The sequence below is a fragment of the Dermacentor silvarum genome, chromosome 1 (assembly GCF_013339745.2).
Source record: "Dermacentor silvarum isolate Dsil-2018 chromosome 1, BIME_Dsil_1.4, whole genome shotgun sequence".
In the NCBI taxonomy this organism is placed as follows: Eukaryota; Metazoa; Arthropoda; class Arachnida; order Ixodida; family Ixodidae; genus Dermacentor; species Dermacentor silvarum.
Window position 1 is genome coordinate 206,553,178 of NC_051154.1, and position 24,277 is coordinate 206,577,454.

At 47.0% G+C, this 24,277-nt stretch overlaps 1 protein-coding gene across 2 annotated transcripts in view; it reads right to left on the reverse strand.

Annotated features, from left to right (window-relative positions):
- The window catches only part of LOC119436685 (eEF1A lysine and N-terminal methyltransferase homolog), a 56,519-nt gene that overhangs the window by 30,911 nt on the left and 1,331 nt on the right, over positions 1-24,277 (reverse strand). For both annotated transcript variants that reach the window (XM_049659662.1, XM_049659656.1), the window contains 4 exons: positions 24,132-24,267; positions 20,469-20,587; positions 13,597-13,740; positions 1,201-1,387 (listed from right to left, as the gene is read on the reverse strand). In XM_049659662.1, coding sequence (XP_049515619.1) covers positions 1,201-1,387; positions 13,597-13,740; positions 20,469-20,587; positions 24,132-24,267 — 586 coding nt within the window. The remainder of the gene's footprint in view (positions 1-1,200; positions 1,388-13,596; positions 13,741-20,468; positions 20,588-24,131; positions 24,268-24,277) is intronic.

A 24,277-nucleotide genomic window follows, 5' to 3' on the forward strand; every position in this document is an offset into this window, starting at 1 on the left:
ATGCCATCAAATGCAGTTAATAATCATCTCGCATAAACAGGATCACTTTAATTATTCTTATCCGACTAGGATATTACAAGATTCACAAAATGTTAAATATTATGCTTCAAAAAAGCAGAGAAGAAGACGAAGTTAGAAGTGAGCGTGGACACGAGTGCGCGCCTGCATTTCTGAAGTTTTTTCTACGAGCCGTCAAATAAAGAAGACATTCTCTACTTCAGCTCCGCTTTCTGGTTTTTCAACACAAATAATGGAAACGGGTAGCATTCAAAACCTGGGCACAGATAGCAAGAGGACTCACGCGCACAACATTGTCTGCACTGTGCTAGAATCTCAAGTGAAGAAGATAATGAATCAAATTCCAAGGAAAGGTGCTCTAAATGCTCTTGCGTGTTTTACTGAAGCATGAGGTGTGCTAGAGATTGGAGGAATGTGAGATACTGGATTGTATGTGCTGGGCATGGATGCACTAACTCCACTGCTCCATGGCTCCATCAAGTGCAGCCTGTTAATTCAGTTGATCAGACTAGGAATATGTGCAGACTTCCGCATTTCTGAAGGGCATGCAAAAAATTAACCGTTATAGGCTGCTTCTTGTGATCATTCATCTCTAGTGACAATAACCATTGCAAGAGTCATAACAATGACAATAAGAGCAATCACCTCAATGGCAATGACTACAACGAAAGTTTTAGATAAATTATGACATGAAACAAGACTTGAAAGGGAAAAATAAAACAAAGGGAACAAAACCAGTGAAACAACAAAATCCGACAGGTGGGCTGACACAGGACACAGGAAAGCTTTCTTCAGAAAGAGCAAGTAGTGCATGTGTGCTATCAACGTTTTGTAGGTAAGGTATGCGCTACACTAATCTGTACTACGCACAAAGCTGCTTGCATGTAAACAAACCTATTCCTTGCAAGTAGGAAAAGCAGATGGTTCACTGATGCACTTATAACAGTGCTTGCACCTTTTAACCAGCTGTGCTCTTAAAAAATGTCTCGCTGTGAAGTTCTGCCTTTCCTTATGCAATACGGAACCATTAAAGTGTGACTAGCACACACACTCACTGCAACGAATTGGAATATGTCTTGCTGTGCCTGCTGGGTCAGTGATTCGTTCTTGAAGGAACATGTACAAACTGGCTGAACCAGCTCCCTTACTGAAAGAAAAAAAGAAATGGCAAGAGGTGCGAACCTGCTTCCCGGGTACATATGAGGCAGGTGCCAACTCCATGACCTTTGAGGACAGCTCCTGCTTGACTTGATCCAGGCCCAGGTAGTTTTGCTCACGGCATAGGTGGACCACAATCACACGATCGGCCTGGCAGGTCTCAGTCAGCTGCTGACGGCCCTCCACAGTGCTAAACAGCCACTCTGACTCCCTGCGCACCAGTCATTAGCACTACAGTTCTAGACAGTAACGTTTCGAGGCTACTTCAGCACCAAAGAAATTTTATTATGAGGACAAATAAAATTCAAACAGGAAATTTGTGCTTGACTAGAACGTCAACATACAATACTCGGGTTTCTTTATAGGTAAACAAATGGCACCTTCACAAGAAATTTTTTTTTCACAAAGCCTCTGTATTTTGTTTGAGTTTGTGGGGATCAAGGTGCCTTTCCGCGCCTCGTCCCCCAGCTCACGCTCGGCGCTTAGCTCGATCTATGGGAACCGCCGCTGTAAAGGCACCATGGCGGACATGGCTAGCGCGCCGGACCTACTTTCCCGCGCAAACCGTGCTTCTCCCCCCCCAGGATTGGACTTGCCCTACGAGAACACGTCACCGGCACGCGCCCTGATTGGCCTCCCGAGTGGCGGCCCCCGGGCACCCTCTCCACCCGAGCTCTCGTCCGCTGGGCGCTTCCTCGCCGCGGCAGATGCTCACAGGCCCACAACGAGGTGGTCAGTGATGCTACTGCGGACTTCTGATTTGGAGCAATTTTTGGAGCATCAGAAATTTCATTTTGGAGCACTTTGGAGCAGGCAATTTGGCATTTGGGAGCAGCTTGGAGCAGCTGATTTTTCACATCCTGAAGTATTTCAAAAAAACGAGTGTACATGCGACACACACACACACCCACAAATTGATATCGTGTCATATATTGCTACAGGGTGTCTACCAAGTTGACATATTCAGATTCCCTGAGTTTTCCAGGTTTTCCCTGAGTGATTTTGCTAAATTCCCTGAGTGAAACGGAACCTTCTTTTACATCAAGATGGGCTGACACCATGTTGCCTGATGCTGTCACTCTTTAGTAAGCATGTTAAAAAAAATGAGAAGCATCAATTGCGATAGCAAATTAGTAGAGAGCTATACGGAGTAAGGATAGTAGTTTTATCGATCAGCTGTATAAACTTAGACATGCACCAGCATCAGCAATGCGCCGAACTGTTGTCGACGCCGTCGGCGTTTTGCCCGCGTTCGCACCGAACGAGCACGGCGCTGGTGACTGTTGCCTGTGCCTCTGGGGGCGGCTCGGAAGTTTTCGACGACATCAGAACGGGACACTCGTCGAGCAGCGTCCGGAGTCTTTACCACCTTCTCGCCTCACCACGTTTTTATATAAATACGCATTTGGTGGCGCAGCTAAACGTCGCCCCCCCTCCCTCCCTCCATTACCGCAACTTTCGTTCCCTTTCAATTAAATTACAGCTAATTTAGGGACGGGCGAATAGTGGATTTGAGGTTCGAAGCGAGTAGTGATTTGGTCAAATAATTTCGAATCGAATAGTTTGAACAGTATATATCACATATTACAGTAAAACCTAGTTAATTCGAACTTCACGGGATTGAAAAAAAAAAAAAATGTCCGAATTATCAGGATATGCAGAAAACAATAAGCAAATGCTTACTACGTCAGCACGATTTTATTAGTATAATGGATGAGCAAATCCTTTCGCTATTTAGCACAAAAGCAGTGCGGAAGCTGCAATTCTCGTCATCTCGTGACTGATTGGCTCTCGCAGCGGCGATCGAAGCCTCGCGACTTCCTTCGCAGCACGGCTGCGGCGCGCGCCATCATTTCCTACACGCTTTGCACTACCGCGCGCACATCCCGATAATTTTTTCGCCAGTAAGCTCAACGCCAACGGATCGCACGTCCATCGTAATGTAGCCGGTGCGCTTCATCCTCGACAGCTTTGCCCCGAGTCAAACCGAAACAACTGCTTGTCGCAACCGCGGCCGCTATCGACACGATTATGAACGGCGACTTTGCGGTGCTTAAGGGAATGGCCACGAATAGCGGCAAAAACGCCCGCTTCATGCCGCGAGCGGCAACGCATCATGACGCGCGCGGCAAAAGCGGCAGGAATCGGGGGTGTTACGGCTTGCCGAGGGTATGGTGGCTAGAATTGAGCCATACCGAGGGTGCCGAGAGCGACGAGGGTGACGTCACGGAGCCAATGGCAACCGGACCTCCGCCGCGCCGCGCCGGGTTATCAATCGACGATTGTCGTCTCTCGCGGTTCTATGGAGGGATTTCTGGACGCTGTCCGATCGCACCCTTTTCGCTCACGGTGAATCCGCGTTCCGAGAGCGCGCGAGATCATATCGCGCAGCCGCGCGGCGAGACGCGATTGCCACGGTGGACTTCGCGGCAAGGCGCCGACGCGCGGCAACTTGCCGCTAGTGACCGTACCCGGCCGACGCACGCACCGAGTCAGAACGAAACTACCGTTCACTGCAACAACTTCAGACGAAATCGCGGTCGCTATCTATGCAATCATGGATGGCCACTACGCAGCTCTTTAGGCACGCGGCCGACGTGCGTATTGAGTCAAAACGAAACTAAGCGAAACCGCGGCAGCTATCGACGCGATGATGGGTGGCGACTATGAAATCCCGCGGCCAACGCGTTGTTATGCGCGGCGGTAAACGCAATAAAGGCACAAATAGGCACGAAGCGTTCCGTCGTTGCTGTCATTCACGTACGATTTCCGCTGCTGACTATGGCTATGCTGACTCCGCCGCTTCGTTTCGGTTGTGCGCTAGCGCCGTTTCTGCTCTTCTGCGTCGCACATTTCAGGCTCTTTAATGCAAAAACATATAGCCTTCGAGATTTATGGTTGATGTATGGCAGCCATAACGTGAAGCATAGCCTCCGAGATGTGCACCGACCGTCCGCGGCTTTTGGCTGCCTATTCGGGACCGCTGAATAATTCGAAAATAATGAATCCATGAATTCGAATCGAAGCGAATAACGAACATAGAATTATTCAATGAAATATTCGACAATACCCTATATTCGCCCATCCCTACAGTAATTTTCCCTGATAGAGGCACAAATTCCCTGAGTTTTCCCTGAGTTTTTCCAGAATATTCAAAATCCCTGAGAATTCCCTGTTTTCCCGGTTTTCCCGGTTGGTAGACACCCTGTGCTAGTTTTCCCAGATGTCATTCCGTATATCCATAAACAGAAATGATGGACACATTGGCGGCATGCAGTTATTATAATCACATGTCATGCTGCACTTCAAACAAGCGACAATAGAACCCCACTGTTACGTTCCCGGGCGCTGCGTCTTCCCGGCTGTTAAGCTCCCATAGTACCCAATGCATTGGTAGCACCGCTGTTGGGTCGCAAATGTGGGACCGTTCCCGCATCATGTGGCCTCTGGGCTGCTGTGCCTTTGTTCTGCGTTTTTCATGTTTGTATGGCATTCTTTACTGCTGCTCTACAAAGAGCATGGTGCCTGGGTTTCAAACCAAGTGAGGTGCAGAACTATGTGGGCATAAATATACAGTAGTTCTAGCGTTGTACCTGCAGACTGCCTCATTGATAGCAGTCTCTAGTGCAGTCAGTGAGGCATTGTTTTCTTTTGGTAGAATCGACCATGTTACTGAATGAAGGCTCTCAGCAGCCTTCTGAATCATCTTCCATTGACATGGAGGTTAGGAGAGTCACTGACAGATAGGCAGCAATGCAGCTGCTAGGTGCTTTCCAGCCTGTACTTTTGTATGATGCCTCACTTCTGCAGCCAGGTGTCTGTGCCAGCCCAAGTGGTCTAGTGAGCAGAGCTCATGATAAGGTTCTCTTTATGAAGGGGTGGTAGATAGGTATTGTTACGAGATATCGTGGCATTACGATAATAGAGTCGGCACACGATGTGCTAAGTCGCGGGTACGAGGTGCCGACACACGAAATGCCTGGTCGCGGGTCCAAATAATAGACGCTCGGTAAGCTCAATCGCGCAGTCGGGGGGGCCGACGCGCGAAATGCCTAGCCACGGGTCCGAGGAATAAACGCTCAAGGTGTCGACACTCGATGAGCGATGTGCCGACGCGCGAAATGCCTAGCCGTGGGCTCGAGGAGTCGACGCTCGAGGTGCCGACGCGCGAAGTGCCTAGCCGCGGGTCCGACGAGTCGACACTCGGTGAGCGATGTGCCGACGTGCGAAATGCCTAGCTGCGGGCTTGAGGAGGCGACGCTCGATTAGCTTAGTCGCGCCTTCCGAGCTGCCGACGTGCGAAATGCCTAACCGTGGGCTCGAGGAGTTGAGGCTCGCAGGGCCGACGCGCGAAGTGCCTAGCCGCGGGTCCGAGGAGTCGAGACTCGCTGAGCGATGTACCGACGCGCGAAATGCGTAGCCGCGGGCTCGAGGAGTCGACGCTCGATGTGCTTAGTCGCGCAGTCGGAGGCGCGGATGCACGAAATGCTTAGGCAACGCCTCCAGTGATGCTACTGCGGACTTCTGATTTGGAGCAATTTTTGGAGCATCAGAAATTTCATTTTGGAGCACTTTGGAGCAGGCAATTTGGCATTTGGGAGCAGCTTGGAGCAGCTGATTTTTCACATCCTGAAGTATTTCGAAAAAACGAGTGTGCATGCGACACACACCCACAAATTGATCGTTTCATATATTGCTAGTTTTCCCAGATGTCATTCCGTATATCCAGAAACAAATGATGGACACATTGGCGGCATGCAGTTATTATAATCACACGTCATGCTGCGCTTCAAACAAGCTACGGTAAAACCCCGCTGTTACGTTCCCGAGCGCTGCGTTTTCCCGGTTGTTAAGCTCCCATAGGACCCAATGCATTGATAACACCGCTGTTGCGTCGCAAATGTGGGACCGTTCCCGCATCATGCTTTGCGAACTGCCACCCCGCGCGGCCATTTTGACTTCATGTCGCTTGGCTTGGTGGCTTGACGTGGGATTGGCTGCGCAAAGTGCCGGGGGCGACACCTATGACGTATTTTCGGTTTCCGCCAGCAGAAGCATGGCCTTTGATATCCGCATTTGCTATCTAAAGATGGTGTCTATGCCGCGTTGGGGCCCTAAAATTGGTTTTGGCGCATAGATGTTCCGTATAACGTTCAAGGGCGATAACGCCGTCTCCGCGCGCCGTATGCTGTATGTGCGAGTGAAACGTGCGTGCGAGGAGAGCCGACGACCGCGGCCAAATCTCGCGCGCGCAAGAAAGAAAAGCAGGGAGGAAGCGCGCCTACTTCCGTCCCGCGCGAAGCACCGGTGAGGGAGAGCGATCGGGGTTGTACTCTGGCATCAACTGCGTACTGCGCGGCGGCGCGCGAGCCGTATCTCGAAGGCGATCTGTGTTGGGGGCAGAGTCTAGGCAGTGTAGGTGCGTCGGCGGCTCGTAGCTTTGTGCGTGCTGTGTGTTCTCGGCGCTCATTTTGCGTGGAAGCGATAGACACCAGTAGGAAGGTCACTTCGTTCGCTGCTGGCTGCGGGGCATCCTCACGCCAACGTTTGACAGCGCGTGTCCGCGCTCATCGAGTGATGTGTTCATGTTTGCCTGTGCGTGCTCACACCATGCTAGTTAATATAGTTAATAAGCGAATGTTTAAAGTTTATACGGGCGATAAAACTACTATACTACTTACTTTGTATAGCTGCCTACTAATTTGCAATCTCAATCGATGCTTCGGCTTTCGGGCGAAACTACGACTTTTTTTCACACGTAAGAATTAAAATGTTGTGTGCAGTTCAACACTACTCTCATTTCTCAATTTTTCCTGTTTCTCGGCTCTTGCGATTCCCGGCTCTTGCGATTCCCGGCTCTTTTTTTTTTACGGTTTCGTGAAAACGTATCAGCAGAAATCTACTGTACTAGCTGCGTTTTCAGAGTAGATAACGTCCTCCGATGAATCGCCAATTGACCTTGAAGCCACGAGCCTCAGCAGAAACGCACTTTGCCGTTGAGCCGTCTTGCAAGGCAAATGCCGCGTCGGCGCCATGCGTGGCGCTGTTACTTAATCGGGACGCACGCGCTAGTGCTGTTTCGTCTCCTGTACGTCTCCTGTTTGCAACTTAGGCTAGCCCAATCATCACGTTGCACGTTTTAATTCCCCGGTGGTGCAATTGTCGGCGATAGAGGACGTCAAATCCGAGACTGTTTGGCGCAGTTAGGCGCAATTTTCGTCGGTTGTATCAGGATGGCGCAGTAAATCCCATGTGGCGCACTTTGGCGCAGTTGGCGCAGGAGTGGAATCACTGAACGCCTCCTAAGCTTAGGCAAGGATCCGAGAAGCCCGCGCGCAATGTGCTGGATCGCCGAGTCGGAGACGCCTACGCGCGAAAGGCTTAGCCGCGTGACCGAAGATTCCGTGCCCGAAGCTAGGTCGCGAATCCGCGTCGCCGATGCTCCGAATGCTTGGCCGCGGGTCTGAGACGTCTACAAAAAGCGGGATCGGCCACGCTACTGCGATGTCCACGTAGCGCCCGCTCTAATACTAGTCGAGATTACGGAAACTGTCCAGAGATCGCGAAGAGACCGCAACAAGCGGTGCAGACGACGCCATCGCGAAGCGAGCACCGGACCAATTGGCGAACCGCGCTGGAGTCACGTGGCGGGCGCGGGCAATCGGTGGCTCCGGCACGACCTTCAATCATTTGCTTTTTCTGTGCTTGTTTCTGTATGGAGGAGATAGCTGAAGCGGCAAATTTGAAGACGGAGAAATGCGCTTTCCAACGAGTCCAAGATGGCGGCGCTCGGCTGCGCCGTTCCGGAGACATCGTGGCTTGAAAAACGCAGTTTTTTCGCGATTTCCGCAAAATTTTTCGGCACCTTGGCTGATACAACAATTTCTTTAGAGCACTTCTACTTGGTTTTCAGCGATGATATTTCGGAATCAGATAAAATAAGAGTTACAGAAATTGAAAATGTGATTTTCAAAAAATCGATTTTTAGCCATTTTTCGCAATGCGAAAGCCACGTCCCCCCTTAATCGGGACGCACGCGCTAGTGCTGTTTCGTCTCCTGTTCGCAACTAAGGCTAGCCCTATCATCATCGCGTTGTACGTTTTAATTCCCCGTTGGTCCAATTGTCGGCGTTAGACGCCGCCAAATCCGAGACTGTTTGGCGCAGTTAGGCGCAATTTTCGTCGATTGTATCAGGATGGCGCAGTAAATCCCATTTGGTGCACTTTGGCGCAGTTGGCGCAGGAGTGGAATCACTGGGTGGTTAAATGAGACCTTTGTTCTCGTGACTCCTCTTTCTCGCGCTTGGGGGATCGCTACCCAGTTAGCCCTAGCGCAGCAGGCGCGCATACTCAATCGGTCTTGCGGTAAGCCTTGGCCCGTAAGCGCCATGACTGTCCCACTGCTGTATCTTGGGTGAATAAACCCGTGTTTGTTGGCAATCTGACTCCGGAGCCTTCTCTGCGCTGTGTCTTAGAGTCGACGAACCCTGCCATAGCGCCTTTGTGCGTTGTGGAGTGGAGGAGCATTGTGCCCTTTCCTGACCGTCGCTCGTAGGGCAAGCCTTGTGCAAACCCATCTCCACAAGTTGTGTGCAAGCTTCACTTGGTTGTGTTATAGTAACACCCCCATATAAAGAAATGCGCCTTAACTTGAAGCGCCTGCTTGACTTAGTCAAGTCTGGCTCAAGATAACGCCTGACGAGAACACACCCAAGGAAACGCAATGAGCATCTTGGGCACATTCAGGTCAGGCATTATTTCTAGCTGGACTTGACCAAGTCAAGCAGTGGCTTCATGTTAAGGTGCATTTGTGAATACAGTGTAGACCATTTATAACATAAGTCGCCGGAGTCGCGAATATCCGCACTATAACCAAAGCAACAATTTTCAAGGCCCGCACATATGCAAAACATGTGCACCGAGCCTCCACGCGTATGCGACAGTCGAGGAATGCGGCTAGAACGTTTGCATTCAATTTACAGTCTAATCTCGTTAATTCGAACCAAATCACGCGGCGGCGCCTCCGACCGGCATTGCTCCGGCACCGCCATAGAGTAAAAGCTTAGGAGAGACCCCTCAATGTCGCGCGCGAACGAAACAAAAAGAAAAAAAAAAAAAGAGCTGTGGAAATTTCACCCTCTCTCAAATGGCAAGGTCGCCTATTCTGCGTTGCGCCAGAACATGCGTGTACGTGCTGACGTCTCAGCCACGCTACCGTAGCCACGCGTAGAAAATGGCAGTGAACCCTTCTTTCTCCTTTATGCTTCCTCTACTTTCTAGTCACGTGTTGACCTTGCACGCTGCGGCTACGGAGCAGAGGGAAGCAGCGGCGCTGTCCCAGGCCGGCCAACGAAACTATCCACACCGGCAAACGCCCACTTCCCGATAACGGCAGAAAACGAAACTTCGGGGAGCTGGCGCCGGGCCGGCTGTAGTGGCGGCGGGCGCGCACGGTGACAGTCAAAAGTGAGGGAGCTACCAGGGAGGGCGAGGGGAGCCACCGAAGCGGCGGAGTTGCTGAGGCGAAATCCGCTTCCCTGCCGCCCTCCTCCCTCACATTCCACGGTCTCCGCGTGCGCCCTTCGTCGTGCCGTGCTGGCGCCGCCCGCTCCCTGAAGTTTCGTTCACTGCCGTTATCGTGAAGCGAGCGTTGGGCGGCGTTGGCAGTTTCGTGGCCCTCGCTCGCTATGCGCGCCGTGATATTTCACGACTCGCACTCAAGATTCTGGTTTCAGCCGCACTGGCTGTTCGTTCGCACCACGTGCCCTTCTCCTCCACTTCGTCTCTCTTTCTTCCTCGAGCACTACTTGGGGTGCCCGTTTGAGGGGAGCGTTCGCCGTCTCCGCTGACTTCCGTACTCCCAGGCAGCCGCACTGTAACCGGCATTTCGTTTCCCGCAACTGCACTATAAGTGATACGTGTATACATGGAATGCTATGGGAAAATTAACAGAAGTCTGAAAAGACTGCACTATATCCGGTCCTGCACTATAAGCGGTTACGTTATAAGTGGTCTATACTGTACTAGGGGGGGGTTGAAGCACTGGGGTGCATGCAGGGCCATTGCCACAAACTTAATTAGGATTTCAGTGATCAAGAGTGGATGATCAGCCGTTCGCCAAACAGGGCGAGTTTCATGCAGCTACTACACTGCCCACCACTCCTGATGGCTAGGCCTAACAAGCACCGCTCCGTTGGTGACCAAAGTTGTGGTTTCGAGCCGAATCATTAAAAATCTCTTCACAGCAGCTGTACAGCACTCAGAAGGCTAAGGAAACACCTCATCAATGAAAGTGAGGGCATGGGCAATACATAACTTGAATGGTGGCAATTTTGTTCATGGCTGTCATCATTGCATAATTGTGTGCTCAGATCATGTCCAAAAAATAGAGTAACACACCAAGAGGCATGCAGAATTTTGGCCACTGTTGTACATTAGTTCTATGAAGCTAGTGACTGTGCCACGAGGAAGTCTGTATAATCGAGCAGGTCCGAAAAATCCGTCAGTAATTGTATAAGTAAACAAACAAAATGTCTGATAGAGCTAAGTCTTGGCAGTATGATGGTTTGGGCACAAGTGGCTCCCGTTAAATTCTTGGCTATAAGCTCTAATCAGCAGTGATGTGTAAGAAAGCTTGCTGTCATAATGGAACATACTGCATTACATTCTCTGAACCTGCAACCTTATTTTTCATAGCTGCTCAAAGAGTTTTCATTAGCTCAAACAGTGCATTGTTTAATTTCTTGCTTTTGTTCTGAAAGAAAAAAAAAAGATTCAGTTGCAATTTGGTGGCAAATGCAAGAGGAATGCGTTAGCATTAGTACGTCACAAATCTTTGAGAGCCCGGATCCGTGATTTAACCGCGTTCACCACATTGCAAAGTGTTGTTCAGGAGCTCACTCAACACACGTCCTGCCACTTCGAGGAGCGAAGTGCAAGTGACAGAGGTTTGGAGCAGACCACCATCAGTAGCAATAAATATATATACAAATGTGTGTGGTGTGGTGTGTGCGTGCGTGTGCGTGTGTGCACTTATAGCATGCGGACGCACATACGAAAAATTATGTTCTTATTATTGCGATAGCAATTATATGGACACTTAAACTGGATTTCTGCCGTCGGCGTCGCCGTCACCGTGAGGTTCCGTATAGATAACATCATCGCCGCGCGCCGTATGCCTGAGCGGTAGCGTGCGGGGGGCGCGCGCTATCACGGAGAGCGAACGCACAGCGGAAAGCAAACGCGAACGTCGCGCGTGGGGGTATGGAAGGGAGGGAGGCGGGGCGACGCTGCGCTCCGGCACCAAAGGCCTATCTTGCAACCGGGCGCAAGGGGAACTTCCCACTCAATCTCCCACGCGCAAGCAAGGAAGCGGGACGGCAGCGCCGGAGGGAGCGCAGGGGGGGGGGGTCGCACTTCTACTCTGCCAACAACCGCGCTCGTCGCTCGCCGGCCGCACTGTCTCTTATCTCCACACGGCTCTGACCTTTTCTATGCGCTGTGCATTCGCCGCTCAGTTTCCGTTGAAGCGATAGACCGCACGTACCTTCGCCTGCCGCGACGTATATGCGCTTGCTGCCAGCGTTTTGACAGTCGTTGTCTGCGGTCATTCAGTGTGATCTATTTATGTTTGCTTGTGCGCGCTCACACCACGCTTGTTCATTCAGTTAGTAATAGTCGGTTCACATTTTCCAACGCACGCTACACATGCAATGCTGCCCGGATCGGCAGTGCAGCGCTACAGGTGTGTCCCTTCGCATGCGCTGCCCACGGGAAGCGCTTCTCATCAACACCACCGTTTCACATGCGCCTTCTCGTGGTCATCGAGTCTCTCTTCATGTCGGTCTACTTACGCCGCAGCACACCTGCTTACTTAATCAGCTCATGTTTACTACAATTCATATTGCTACCAAAGCCGCTCACCTTACTTCGTGTCACATTGCTGTGTTGCTATCGCATTCATTGCTTCGCCCTTAGAGCGAAACGTAAAAAAATTTTTTTTTACGTTTCAGCCGGGGTCTAGCCTTCGTAAGGGAACACACACATGCGTGTGCGCGCTGTCTTCTAAGCTCTCGCATCTCTTCTGTACCTCTAACACATGACTGGCTTCCCAAACTTCACATATATACACTTTTTCCCACTTTCACGCTTCTAAGGTTAACACATTAACAAAAAAAAAAAAAAAAAACTCATGGTGAATAGTATTTTTAGAACCGATGAGACAGTGATTGTCTACTGAAATGAACATTGTCTTTACCAGAAATATATATTTATTGATGTTTCATTTACTTGTCTTCTGGACATAAAAAGATTTTTCAAATTTTGCACAGAATTTTACACACCTTACTCCTCAAACTTGCCCATAAATGCCTGGCAAAGCAAATTACAAAGGGGGGGGGGGGGGATAATCAACATGTTTACATAAATAAATATAACAGATCAATAAATAAAAATGGATTAGAACAAGTTTGGCAGACAAGACATGCTGCTAAAGGTCTGTGCATGTCACTTAAGAAGCTTATTGACTTTCCAAAAAGTAGGGTCACCATCTGGCCAGTTTGCCACCTGTGTTTAGCCAGTTCTTTTCTCATGGTGCCGGCTGCCAGTTTGACCTTAACACAAGCAATTTATTTGCCGGTTTTTTGGTTCTTTCTAAATTGGTAAATTATAAGCTAAATTACATGTGCTCTGTCGGGTGTTCATACATACCTGACAAATGAATACTCGTAAGCATGTTTATTCTTAATTCCTTGAACATTTTACTCTCGTATTGCAAGACTAAACCATCCATCCTTTCAGTTCTTCTGAGCTTTCTTTCACAAGTCCAAGAACACCCTCTGCTTCTTTCCAATGTCTTCTCAGTAATCACCCATTGTTATTACGTCAGCTGGCACAACCAGTTTGGGCTATATGAGTGAAACGGACACACACTGTTCGTTCTCTTGCCCCCACACTGCTAGAGTTTATATACATGAAGCCTTCTGATAAGTTTGAATGATGTAAAGTTTGCATTTGGCGTGACCACGTCATTTTATTTTCATTTTGTTAGCATTCTTGCTTACAATAATCTTCAGAAAAAACAAAAACGCTTACCCCCCCCCCCCCCCCCCCCAGAGAAGTACACAAAAGTCGCAGAATGAAGAAAATGTAAAGAAAGGGCGTGAGCAACCACTTGAGTTACTGTTATATCTGTACATGAAAACACTATGCCTGGTTTCTCTAACAAATCATTTAAACAGGGAAACCGAACACGAAAAAAGTAACCATACAAAGGTTCTAGGGTGTTTTGCAACAGTATTTCCCTGCAGTACAGCTTTTGCTATGTGCAAAGAATTTTAAGCAGCAACAGTTTTATTTTGTTTTACTCATCATTGCAAGCACTTGCACTCATTTTCACTTGTCATGCACAGAAATAATCACCTGCCCTGGGGTACAATGAAGACAGCAAACTTGAGATGCGTTCCACTTTTTGCCTGCCGATCGCAGACAAAGAGGCGGTAGCGAGGTGTGTCACTCCAAGGTGCATAGAGGTCCAGACTGACATCATCACCTTTTTCAATGCTCCTGCAGATAAAGAGTGGCATAAAGCTCATTAGGAAATGAGTATACAACCACTACTAAAGAAAAAGAGAAACCTTTCATTTTGCCTAATGAAAAAATTTAATGGAGGAAGTGCTATGGCAGAACTGTGCATGCAATGGGCAAAACAAAGTAAGCAAACTATAGAGGCAGACAGGCCACTAAGGTGCTTTTACTCAAGGGTCACTTAAACGTGCCTTGGGGACAGATTTTGTATTAATTCATTTGATTTTCTACAGAGTCGCTTTCCATTAATTTGACTCTGACGAGACCAACGAAATTGATCTAACTATCCGGCAGGTTGAATTAAACAAGATGCAGAAAAAAACAACACATGCTGCTGATTCATTTGGATGTATTAGCTCGAATCTAACACGCCCCCGAATCAAAGACGTGCCCATTTTCTATGTGATCAAAGTAGAAAACTAACGTAGAAATGACATGAAAGCACCTAAACAAAGTGAAAATCTAACAAGCACTCGATTTTTTAGCAAGAGAAATTGGCAAGGATCTCACGTGTTGCACAATGGAGGCTGGTTTTCTAAAGTCAGTTTTGCCGCACGGTTTATTAAATTCAGCTTCTCTACAATACATTCGTGTTATGCAGTAAAGCATACAAACGCCGCAAAGATCTCTGCTGGGCGTGGCTACTAGTGACTGGCAGCAGCCATTTTTAAGATCTCTGGTGGACGAACGGTGTCTGTAAGGCGCCCTAGCAGCCAAAGAGGGAACTCGAATGTGAAAATGGATTCGATGAGCCCAGCCCATTAAATACACTTAGAAAGTGCACCCAAACCCTTCACCGAGACCGATTCGTCCTTGGCACTTTTTGCAAAAAAAAATTGTAACCAAGTAAGACTCGTCCACGGCACTTAGAGTGTTAAACAGACTGTGACAAGATACTGCCTCTGCCATAATTTGCTTTTGAACGTTCAGGCAGTGGCACTCTTCAGTGCCAGAGTCTCGGAGATATATAGTCTCCGAGATAGGGAGTGCCACGTGACCCCGAGGTAGATGATGAGCCATAGCATGGCACCATCATTTTGTATGGACACAAAAGCACATTTTCAAACCCAGCTGGAATGACAAAAGGAGGGAAAGGCTGCAAGGGCGTAGCAACGGCTACTTTTGATTTCTAACCACCTCATTCATACAAGGCTCCTTCAAAAGATGTGGGAAATATGTGTGATGATGCCCTTTAGCATCAGACACTTAATCCACACCTTTCATATTGCCACAGTGTCCTTTGAGGGGAAAAAGTGAACTGGGCTAGGCCTTGGAACATTCTCTGCATTTGTTTGTCAAAGAAAAAGGTGGCTTATGAGCATAAAATATGAAAGCGAAACTTTGTCCTTTTGGTTCTTGAGCCCAACTGATGTGTAACATTACTATGTGATGCAATAGATTTTATGGCACTTTTGCTTGCTTGGGTCCTTTCTCTGAAAAAGTAACAAAAGTCTGAAGTTTCTTAGCCCTCCTCCAGTCTGTAATACATAACATAAAATATACTATGCTGCACTCAGTTTGATGCCTCGAAATGTTGATTTAAGTGTGAAACTTAACGCAAAGACCGTATTTGCATTTTTGCTATGCTGGAGTGATGTTTCAGCTGTGGATAGCTCAATAAACCAATTACTAATTAATTACTATACTAATTAAGTTACAACTCAAATAAAATTTCAATGCTTTTTTTTTTTTTACAAATGTATAGGGATGTGTGAATAGTAATTTCTGAGACTGAATCCTATACGAATCAAATAGTGCCAGAAGCGAATTGAATCGAATCAAATATTAAATACCTTAGAATAGTTTTTGAATAATGAACCGCCATTTTCACAATTAAAGAAAGCGATGTTCATACATTAGTATTTATAACATTAGAAAGTGTCTGTCAATACACTGCAGGTTGTGAAGCACTGTTTATTAAAAGCACAAAGGGAGAATTATGAAAAAGTAAGTGGTTAGTTTGCATACACACGACTTTGAAAAGTGCGAATGATCGCTGTATAGCAGCTTAAGTCTGGCCTCCTGAGTGACGTAGCCTGCTTGACTACATAGGTTCTCATGTTCCATGCTTAGACTATGCCTGCGGGGATGAAACTTATCCTACTTTTGCTCCATTTTTGTGTTTAACCCTGTGACTGCAACTCCCGAGTATACTCGTTTTCTCTTTTCAGCGTATTCCTTGCCTCTGAAGAAACAACTTGTGCAAAAATGGACATCGCGTACCTGTTGTACCATCTATAGAGAGGTTGCAAAAACACCGAAAACTTGTAACTTAAATTTGTAATAGCAGGTGGAGCAAATGTCTCGGTGCTCTGTCGCCTGGTCTCAGCGGGACAGCCATGGCAAAACATTGTGGCAAGTCTATCTGCACTTTGATAGACGAACGGATTTATAAGCTGCTGATGAATACATTGTCAGAAGAAAGCGATGATGAAAAAACGGTTTATATGTTGCACAAAATGTCTACTAAACTAGCAAAAAAAAAAAAAAAACAGAACTGCAGTCAAAGGTATCAATTGCACACGATGTTCACAAATATTTGAAAGCTATTAGACAAATATTCATGTTTATGAATAGTGACTACTTCAAAAGTTCAAAGTAATTGAAAAGTTTCAAATACGTATTTACTTGCATAATGAACGCACTTTTTTGCCCGAAAAATATGAGCAAAGTTGGGGGAGTGTTCATTATGCGAGGTAAAATTTTGAGCAATTTTTTTTCAGCGGCCACCTCTAAAAAAGTCAGTTTCACCTGAAAGGCGAACCAGCTATTGCGATAGCGAATGCGTAGACAGCTATACGAAGTGAGGATAGTAGTTTCATATCTGCCAACGTCAAGACTTTCAAATTCGTAAACTCGCGACGGAAGGGGGGGGGGGGGGGCACGGCAATTCTGCCACGGAGTACGACTTCAAACACACTTGGAAGTACTGATAGAGTCTAGTACTGACGAGGCTTCGAGCACGCCATCACACTTTGCAGCCGCTATGGCTATGAAACACCGGAGTGCCGGAGTTGCACTACGCCCGATGCAGCAGCACGTCGCACACAAAAAAAGCGAGGCTCACAAAACAGGTCACACTCGGGAAAAAAGCCTAGCGAAGGTGACAGGAGAGACGACAAGCCACAGCCTCCAATACAGAAACTGTGCTTGCTGCATTGACCCGAAATCGCTGTTGTCTCCGGGTGCGCCACTTACGTACAGGTGGGTCTCTATGTTGCAGCGTATTATGAGAGATGGCGCTAGTGTTGCGCTGCTAACGCCACCTGACGGCGGGGGGGTTAGGCGGGCGGAAAAGGGAGAACGCGGTTCCTCTTCGGGTTGGGGTTGGTGAGCGATGCGGACGTTCCGCGCGTGCGCCGATCCACACTTCGCGAGACCGTCTCGCGTGGCTAGGAGGAGGGCACCGGTATGGACGAACATGGATCGTTCGAACGCGTCACCGTTCACGTGACCGTACACGTGAACGACTTGGCGATGGTGTCATACCATGGGGCGAACATATTCGCTCGCTATCCGGTCACGGTGAGTTGGACTTACTTGATTTGTCGCGCGCCCATGTGAATTTTCTATGCATTGTAACTCGGCTAGCGTGTATTAGTGTATGAAAGGTGCAATAAATGCCCTTTTGATTGTTAGCACTACTGTGTTGTCGTTCCTTTGTCCCAAGAGCCCGTGTGAGACCCCCACACGCTTCAATGCAAACTGAGCAGCAAGAATGGAGCACGCAAAAAAGTTATAAGCCATCGTCGCACCTAGACCAGGGGCTGGAAACTCCCTTTACCTTCCATGGGACGCTCGATCCCATGCCGTTCGTTACGCGGGGGCAGCGCCACTTCCACAACTGGCGGCTGCCGCATATCCTACTTCAAATAATTCACAAACAAAACAATGCCTCCATGACGTCACTGATGAAGTCAGAAGGTAGAGGGAGAGGGCGCGCAGCCGGGAGGAGGAGGGTTGCCGCTGAAGCCCTCCTTTCCCACTCCGCATGCAAGCGGACTGTGTTCGTGCTCTCTTGCGGGTCCGCTGGCCGTGCGGCGACATTGGCCAAAGCGTGGAGCAAAACCCGCTGAAGTGTCGTGTATTAGGAAGCGCTTTCTTCCTACCAGGTTTACCTTGCAAGCTGCTTTTCATTTTCTTAACCACTGGCACATTGCTCGTACGCACCAGTGCAAAGCAATTATAATGAAGAATATTTATATAGCGAAGCCCATTGTTAATTACCAATATTCGCGGTTAATATATTACATTTCGTCATTTCGTGAAAGTAGTTGCTTTGAAAGCCCTTACTTGTGGTTACGTTTAGGGCTACACTTCAACTAGTCCACATATATAGTGGGGGATAGCATAAAGAAAATAACTTCCTGGCACCATCCATCATTAGTTTTGCTCGTGTGTTGTGAAGTGGATCAACTAAAACTAGTCGATTTCTCAGCCAGCCAAAACTCAGCACAAGTAAAAGTTGAACGATTTTGTTTTTATTCACACATTCGGTACTGGAATAAGACTGACCTCCATGCAGTATGAAAGTGATAATCTGCGGAAGAAATTTTCATGCACAACGAAAATTTGTACATAATGAGTGAAAATAGATTCCAGAAGATCCAAACCAATGCGAAATTTATTAACCACCACGGCTGCGTCTTTCTTTGCTTTTTTTTTTTAACCTCGGCTGTGCATGTCGGCAAAGAGTGAACAAAATGAATAGCCCAAAAACACGCACTCAAGCCCTTCATTACAAGTATTTCAGCGGCAACAGATGGGCTGCCATCATGGCGAATGAGTCGAGCGACACTGCTCTTATGTCAGTCCACTCAGACTTGCACAGAACTGGTTTACTCATGCAAAATGAATACCTGCTCGGAAAGTAGAGTGAAATACTTGTGCTTACTCGTGGTCATTAAGAAACCTGAAAAACTTTCCAGGAATGGAATTCCCGGTGTTCAAACACCACAGAGCCGCGCAACACATGTGATGCCCCGATTTAGCCATCTTCGTCTAATGCTTGGTCGACCTGGTTTCCTGCGTCTTCCGTTCGTTGCACGCCTGATCAAGCTTCTGTCTCATCTTTCCCATATTCACACTTGGGCGACAACCAAAGCAGAAGACCAAGCGCGATATAACTTGTGATATCGCTGAGCGAGTGGCAAGGGTGAGCGGAGGCAGGCTCGATGGACGCACGATGGCGACCACTTCCAGCGCTTCGCCCGATTTAAAATTCACAAAAGGAGAAATAAGAAAAATATCTTAGGATGTCCGGCAATCGCTAGGAGCACGCACCTTGAAACCGAAACTAGCTTTACTTTCCGGGGGCTGCCTAGACTCGGCCGCCGACGTAGATCACTTTCAATACAGGCCGTGCACGGCCGTGCAATGTGCAGTTGCTGCGTCCTTCCTCCCCCCGGAGCCATGCGCGTGACAGATACAGCGTGTTTCCTCCCCGCTTTCCTCCCTCGAACGCGGGAGATTGAACCGCAATCGTCAGCGCCGATGGCAAAAATGCGCTTTGAGTGTCCATATGATTGCCATCGCAATAAAAGTAGGAGACACACGGTACGATTCGGCGTCCGATATGGCGTCAGATACAATCGTACCTGACGGACACCATATCGAACGCCGAATCGTACCGTGTCTCTCCTACTTCACAGCAGCAAGTTCAGGGTGCGATCATTATGCAAGGAAAAGAAAAAACACATTTCTTGATTGGAAAAGTAGGGGGTGCGTTCATTATGCGAGTAAGTACAGTATTTGCGCACCCCTACAAATGTACCCTCTAAAGCCAAAAATTAAAGTGAACAAGCTGTTCCAATTTTCCTCTATGTGCAACTGCATTTGCACCATTACACAGCTAATAAATCATCCTTTTATGAACTTCTGCTTTACAGAAGTTCAACCTACCAATAAAGCTTAAAAATAATCATAAGCACGATTGCTCGTAGCAATGTTCTAGCGTTATTTTGGTTGCTTTTCTTGCTGTTTACGAAAGCACATGTATGCAATACATCAAATGTCTTGGCCACTCAGTAAAGAAAATGCTGCTGGTCAGCACACTTGTCAAGGCCAGTGCAGTTGTCAATCCCCTCGTCCCTGCTTCCTGAAATCCTCCCCTGCCTCACACAAACACCTAAAATTCTGCTTGTGTCTATCTGCCATGAGCCAACCACTTGGTGTCTGAGAAGTCAATGAGTGCCGTTACATTCACCTCGGATGCCTTTAAAAAAAAAAAAAAAACATGTGCAAGGCTTTGCGGACCTCGGTTCAAACTTTCTCTCTGCACCAGTATGGCATTTCCTCACCCATGACATAGTACTGGAAGTTGATAGCTTATAGCTGCTTTACATGCTTGTAAGCATTTTGTATTAAAACAAATGCTGCACACTCACATTATAATATTTCATTCATTACTAACTGCACGTAATGCTCACATAATAAGAAGTGAGTGATGCACACCATCATTGCCTCAAGAAAAGGCGTGGCCATAGTAAAGGAATTTTTGGTGTGGAGGGAAGAGAAGTGTAAGCGACGCATGGACTTGAACCATGAAGCCAGAAGTTGTCTCACTGATCAAGTATTGTTTTCCTGCAGCAAGCCTACTGGTCATGCCTTTTGTTAAGCGTTGACAAAGACAAAATATGGCAAGGAATGTAAAACAACCAACATACTTAACATGTGAAAAAGAAATTGTGCAACTTAAAATTCGATACCTTTTGATAACATGATGCCGAAGAAATGCATACTGCTGAATGGAAGCAATTTCGCTGTATATAGTGGAAGCAGGAACGCGTCTTGGTTTCAGCTGAGGGTCAAGGGCCAACTCAGTCACCTGTGCAATGAAATCCCCGAGGAGCATGACAATAATGCACTGAACTTCCAAAGAACTCATTGAAATGATGCAACTAGCTTCTATACTTGATGACAGTCTAACAATTCCGTACAAGCTCCACCAACAAAACTGCACTGCATATGTCCTCAGTACCTCTATGCTCAAAATCATACTTCCCGAGAGATGATATTTTAAAAAAATTCTCTCTCTACCACAACGTGAAAATGATCGAAAATAATTAGCTGGTGCTTCTATACAAATTATCTGAGTTATATGTGTTATTCTTAAGCCGGGGTCACTGACTGTAGATGAATTCCTGCCTGACAAGCAGCTGCATTTTTTTTTTTGCAACAGGTAAAAATGTACATATACACTTATGCTAGATAACTAGGGTGGTTTGCTGGGCGATTTGGTGCATAGTGAAGGTATGATGGTTCCAGCAAGGTGAAAAGACGGGAGCACAATGTTTACACACTTGTGCTAGCAATACTTATGTTGCTTTATTCTAAAGGGTGCAACTTTCAAAGCCACTTACCAGCTCCTTCATAATTCAAAAAGCATTCACTATAAATCAAATCCATAATCAGTGTACTTGCACGTAGAACAATGTATATGTAAATGGCCTGCAAATGGCAAAATCGGTACTTTATACTAAAAAATGATGCACATGGCATTCTACAGTCAGAAATCAGTAATTAAAGGAGTGTGGTCTCGACGATTCATAAAGGTTGCCTGTAGCAGATAGACCAATTCTAGTTAATGAGCTGGTCTACTCAAAGAGGCAGACATTACTTGCACAAAAAATTGAAATGCATAATCAACTAATCAGCAAAAATTCACTAATTAAGTTTTTAACTAATTACCTGATGGCCTATATTGCAATTTACAAATTGTAGCCATGGAGTTTACAAGGTGGATCCACTTAGAATGAATTCTCAGGATGACACCAGTTTCGAGATTCCCGAACTTTAAGGAGAAATGCATTCGCGTTCCAGTTAATTTTGTGCTTCAATGCATAAAGCGACGTTTTGTTAAGAAACTGCAATGCCAATGCATTTCTTCGCAAAGTTCGGGAATTATTATCTCGAAACTGGTGTCATCCCAAGAATTCGTTTCAAGTGGATCCGCCTTGCGAACTCCACGGCTGCAATTTGTAAATTGCAATATGGACCATCAGGTAATAAGTTAAAAACTTAATTACTCAATTTTTGTTAATTATTCGATTATGCATTTCAATTTTTTGTGCAAGTAATGTCCGCCTCTTCGAGTAGACCAGCTCATTAACTAGAATTGGGCTATCTGCCACAGGCAACCTTTAAGAATTTTTGAGTGTTCGCTGAAACACCCTGTATATATGCAGGGTGTCTCAGCTAATGGTAACCAAGGTTTTAAAAACAACGAAGTGTGCTAGGAGGCTCAAACCAATTCAGTGGTATTGAGAATCGCGTGGCCTAGTCTGCGGTATTTTTTTTTTTCATTTTGCAAAATCAATTAATTAGTATAAACTAATTGCGTAACTTTTTAAATATTGGCTTCACCAAGAAAGTGCCAATACGAAAGTTGTAGATATTGAATCTGGGGTTTTCGCATTTTGAATATGTGCCAGGCAGGCACAAAATCGCTGTGCTGCAAAGTGCATTGCAGAAGATGAACAGCTTTATAGCATTTCATTTACTGCTTCATAAAAGCTTCGCTTAACAGATATTCTGCACAATTTTTTTGTTCAAGCAACTTCTTGGACATGCAAGTCTTCCTTTCTACAATGAGTGACTGCGGTGCACTTTCTTTTTGTCCACTTTCACTTCTACATTTCAATTAAACATAATTAGTTTCGCCTACACTTTCTCTAGCTTCATTGTCTGTTTACTCGTATGGTCGTGACTAACAAAAATTATCGCCCAAACACTCTGTACAGATGGCTAACCAGCGAAGCTGAAACGAGCGGCCCCGGTGTTTATCACCGGGTTAATCCTGACAGTTCATTAAAGTCTTTCTCAATTATTGGTTACGTCTTTGTGTATCTTAATGAGGTTACACACACGTTCGACTGTGACGGAGAGAACAACGTCACTGACAATATGCCCGCAGTTCGCCACTGTCACTTGCGATCGATGTCTCGAGTTTGCTCGGCGGCGTGGTTAGCAGCATCCGCCTGGCCCCCCCCATTGCCGCTTGCGATTCTTCAAAATTAAATCTGTCCATCACGTAAGACAATGCGTGGCTCATATCCCCTTAAGCAATGGCTCATACACCCGTAAATGCGGCCTCCCCATTATGACGACAGAAGTGAAATTCTACGCTGGAATGATGAGCGGAAACGAAGCCAGCTGTGGAAGAAGATGGCGAACGCGGGAGCAGTGGCATCGGCGCATTCGCGCCGAGGGGCGCCAACGAGCCAGCTGTGGAAGAAGAAAACGCTCGAGCGATTGCTGATGACGATAGTTTCTGCGCACATCGGACAGACAGATTTTGGTTTTGCCTAGCCACATACAGCTTCGTTGTAAAAGTTGGTTTTCATGGATCCTCCATAGCATAATGAGGGCCTCAAGTTTGCCGGTCTTGATGACATGAGACAGCATATGAGGGTCTATTGGCCAGTTGCCTGCTCCCAAGCTAGCATACTATTTGACGCTTGTGGTTAAAAGGAAGCTCCACATCCGTCACTTTTGCCGTCAACGGGGCTGGCTAACGCCCCAGGGCTTATGTTGTACACATACAAAAATATCCAAGAAAGAGGACGAGAGGATGGTGCCGCGGCAGCTCAATTGGTAAAGCACTGCATGCGTAATGTGGAGGATGTGGGTTTGGCTCCCACCTGCGGCAAGTCATCTCTTTGTCCTCTTTCATTTCTCTTTACTTTATTATTTCTACATTTATAATTAAGTATAACAATTAGTTTTCCCTATGCTTTCTCCGGCTTCACTAATTATTCATATGGTTTCAACTAAAAGAAAGTGAGCCCCTTGGATTCCCTTGTTCTTCGCTCATGGCGCACCTCTTTCATTATAACAAGCCAGCATGACGACTAGGTTGCTATAAATGCATGGTCCTCCAAATGCTTATTGCAAAGATTCATTGGTTGATAAAAAACTGCCTAAAAAAAGGAAATGTTGTAGGCGCCCTGCACTGGCCATAGGACGCAATGGCTCTATCATATATCCTACCAGTATCAGTGATGCAAGTGACTAGGGCAGCCAACAAATGAAATGACCTTCCTAATTCCACAAGGCGCTCGTCTGAGCGTTTAACGCCAAACTTTGCCAAGCCCAAAGTTTAAGCTTGGTACTGAGCTCGACCCTTGCCTTGCGATAAGTGTTACAAAGTGTAATCATGAACCTGAATCGCATCCCTACAACTTCGATTCTTTCGCTCGCTAGGCTGTGTATTCTGGCGCTGCTGTCAATTGTGGAAAACTTTAGCACAAGGTACCTATAAGCGGGTCTGACTGTACTGAGACTCTTTCAGGCCTACACCTGATCACCTATATAATCATCAGGCCAAAACAATATTGCTGGCCATAAGAATGCTAAAAAAAATACCCAACTGTTTCAAGCTCTGGCAACCGCTTGAGTTTTGTGAAGGCCACTACGAACACTGGCAGCACGAGTCTTGATGCATTTTCCTCCTGCGCTTCTGCATCCACACAGCGAAGAAACTGAATGACCCAAGTCCAAGCTGGGCTGAAAAAAT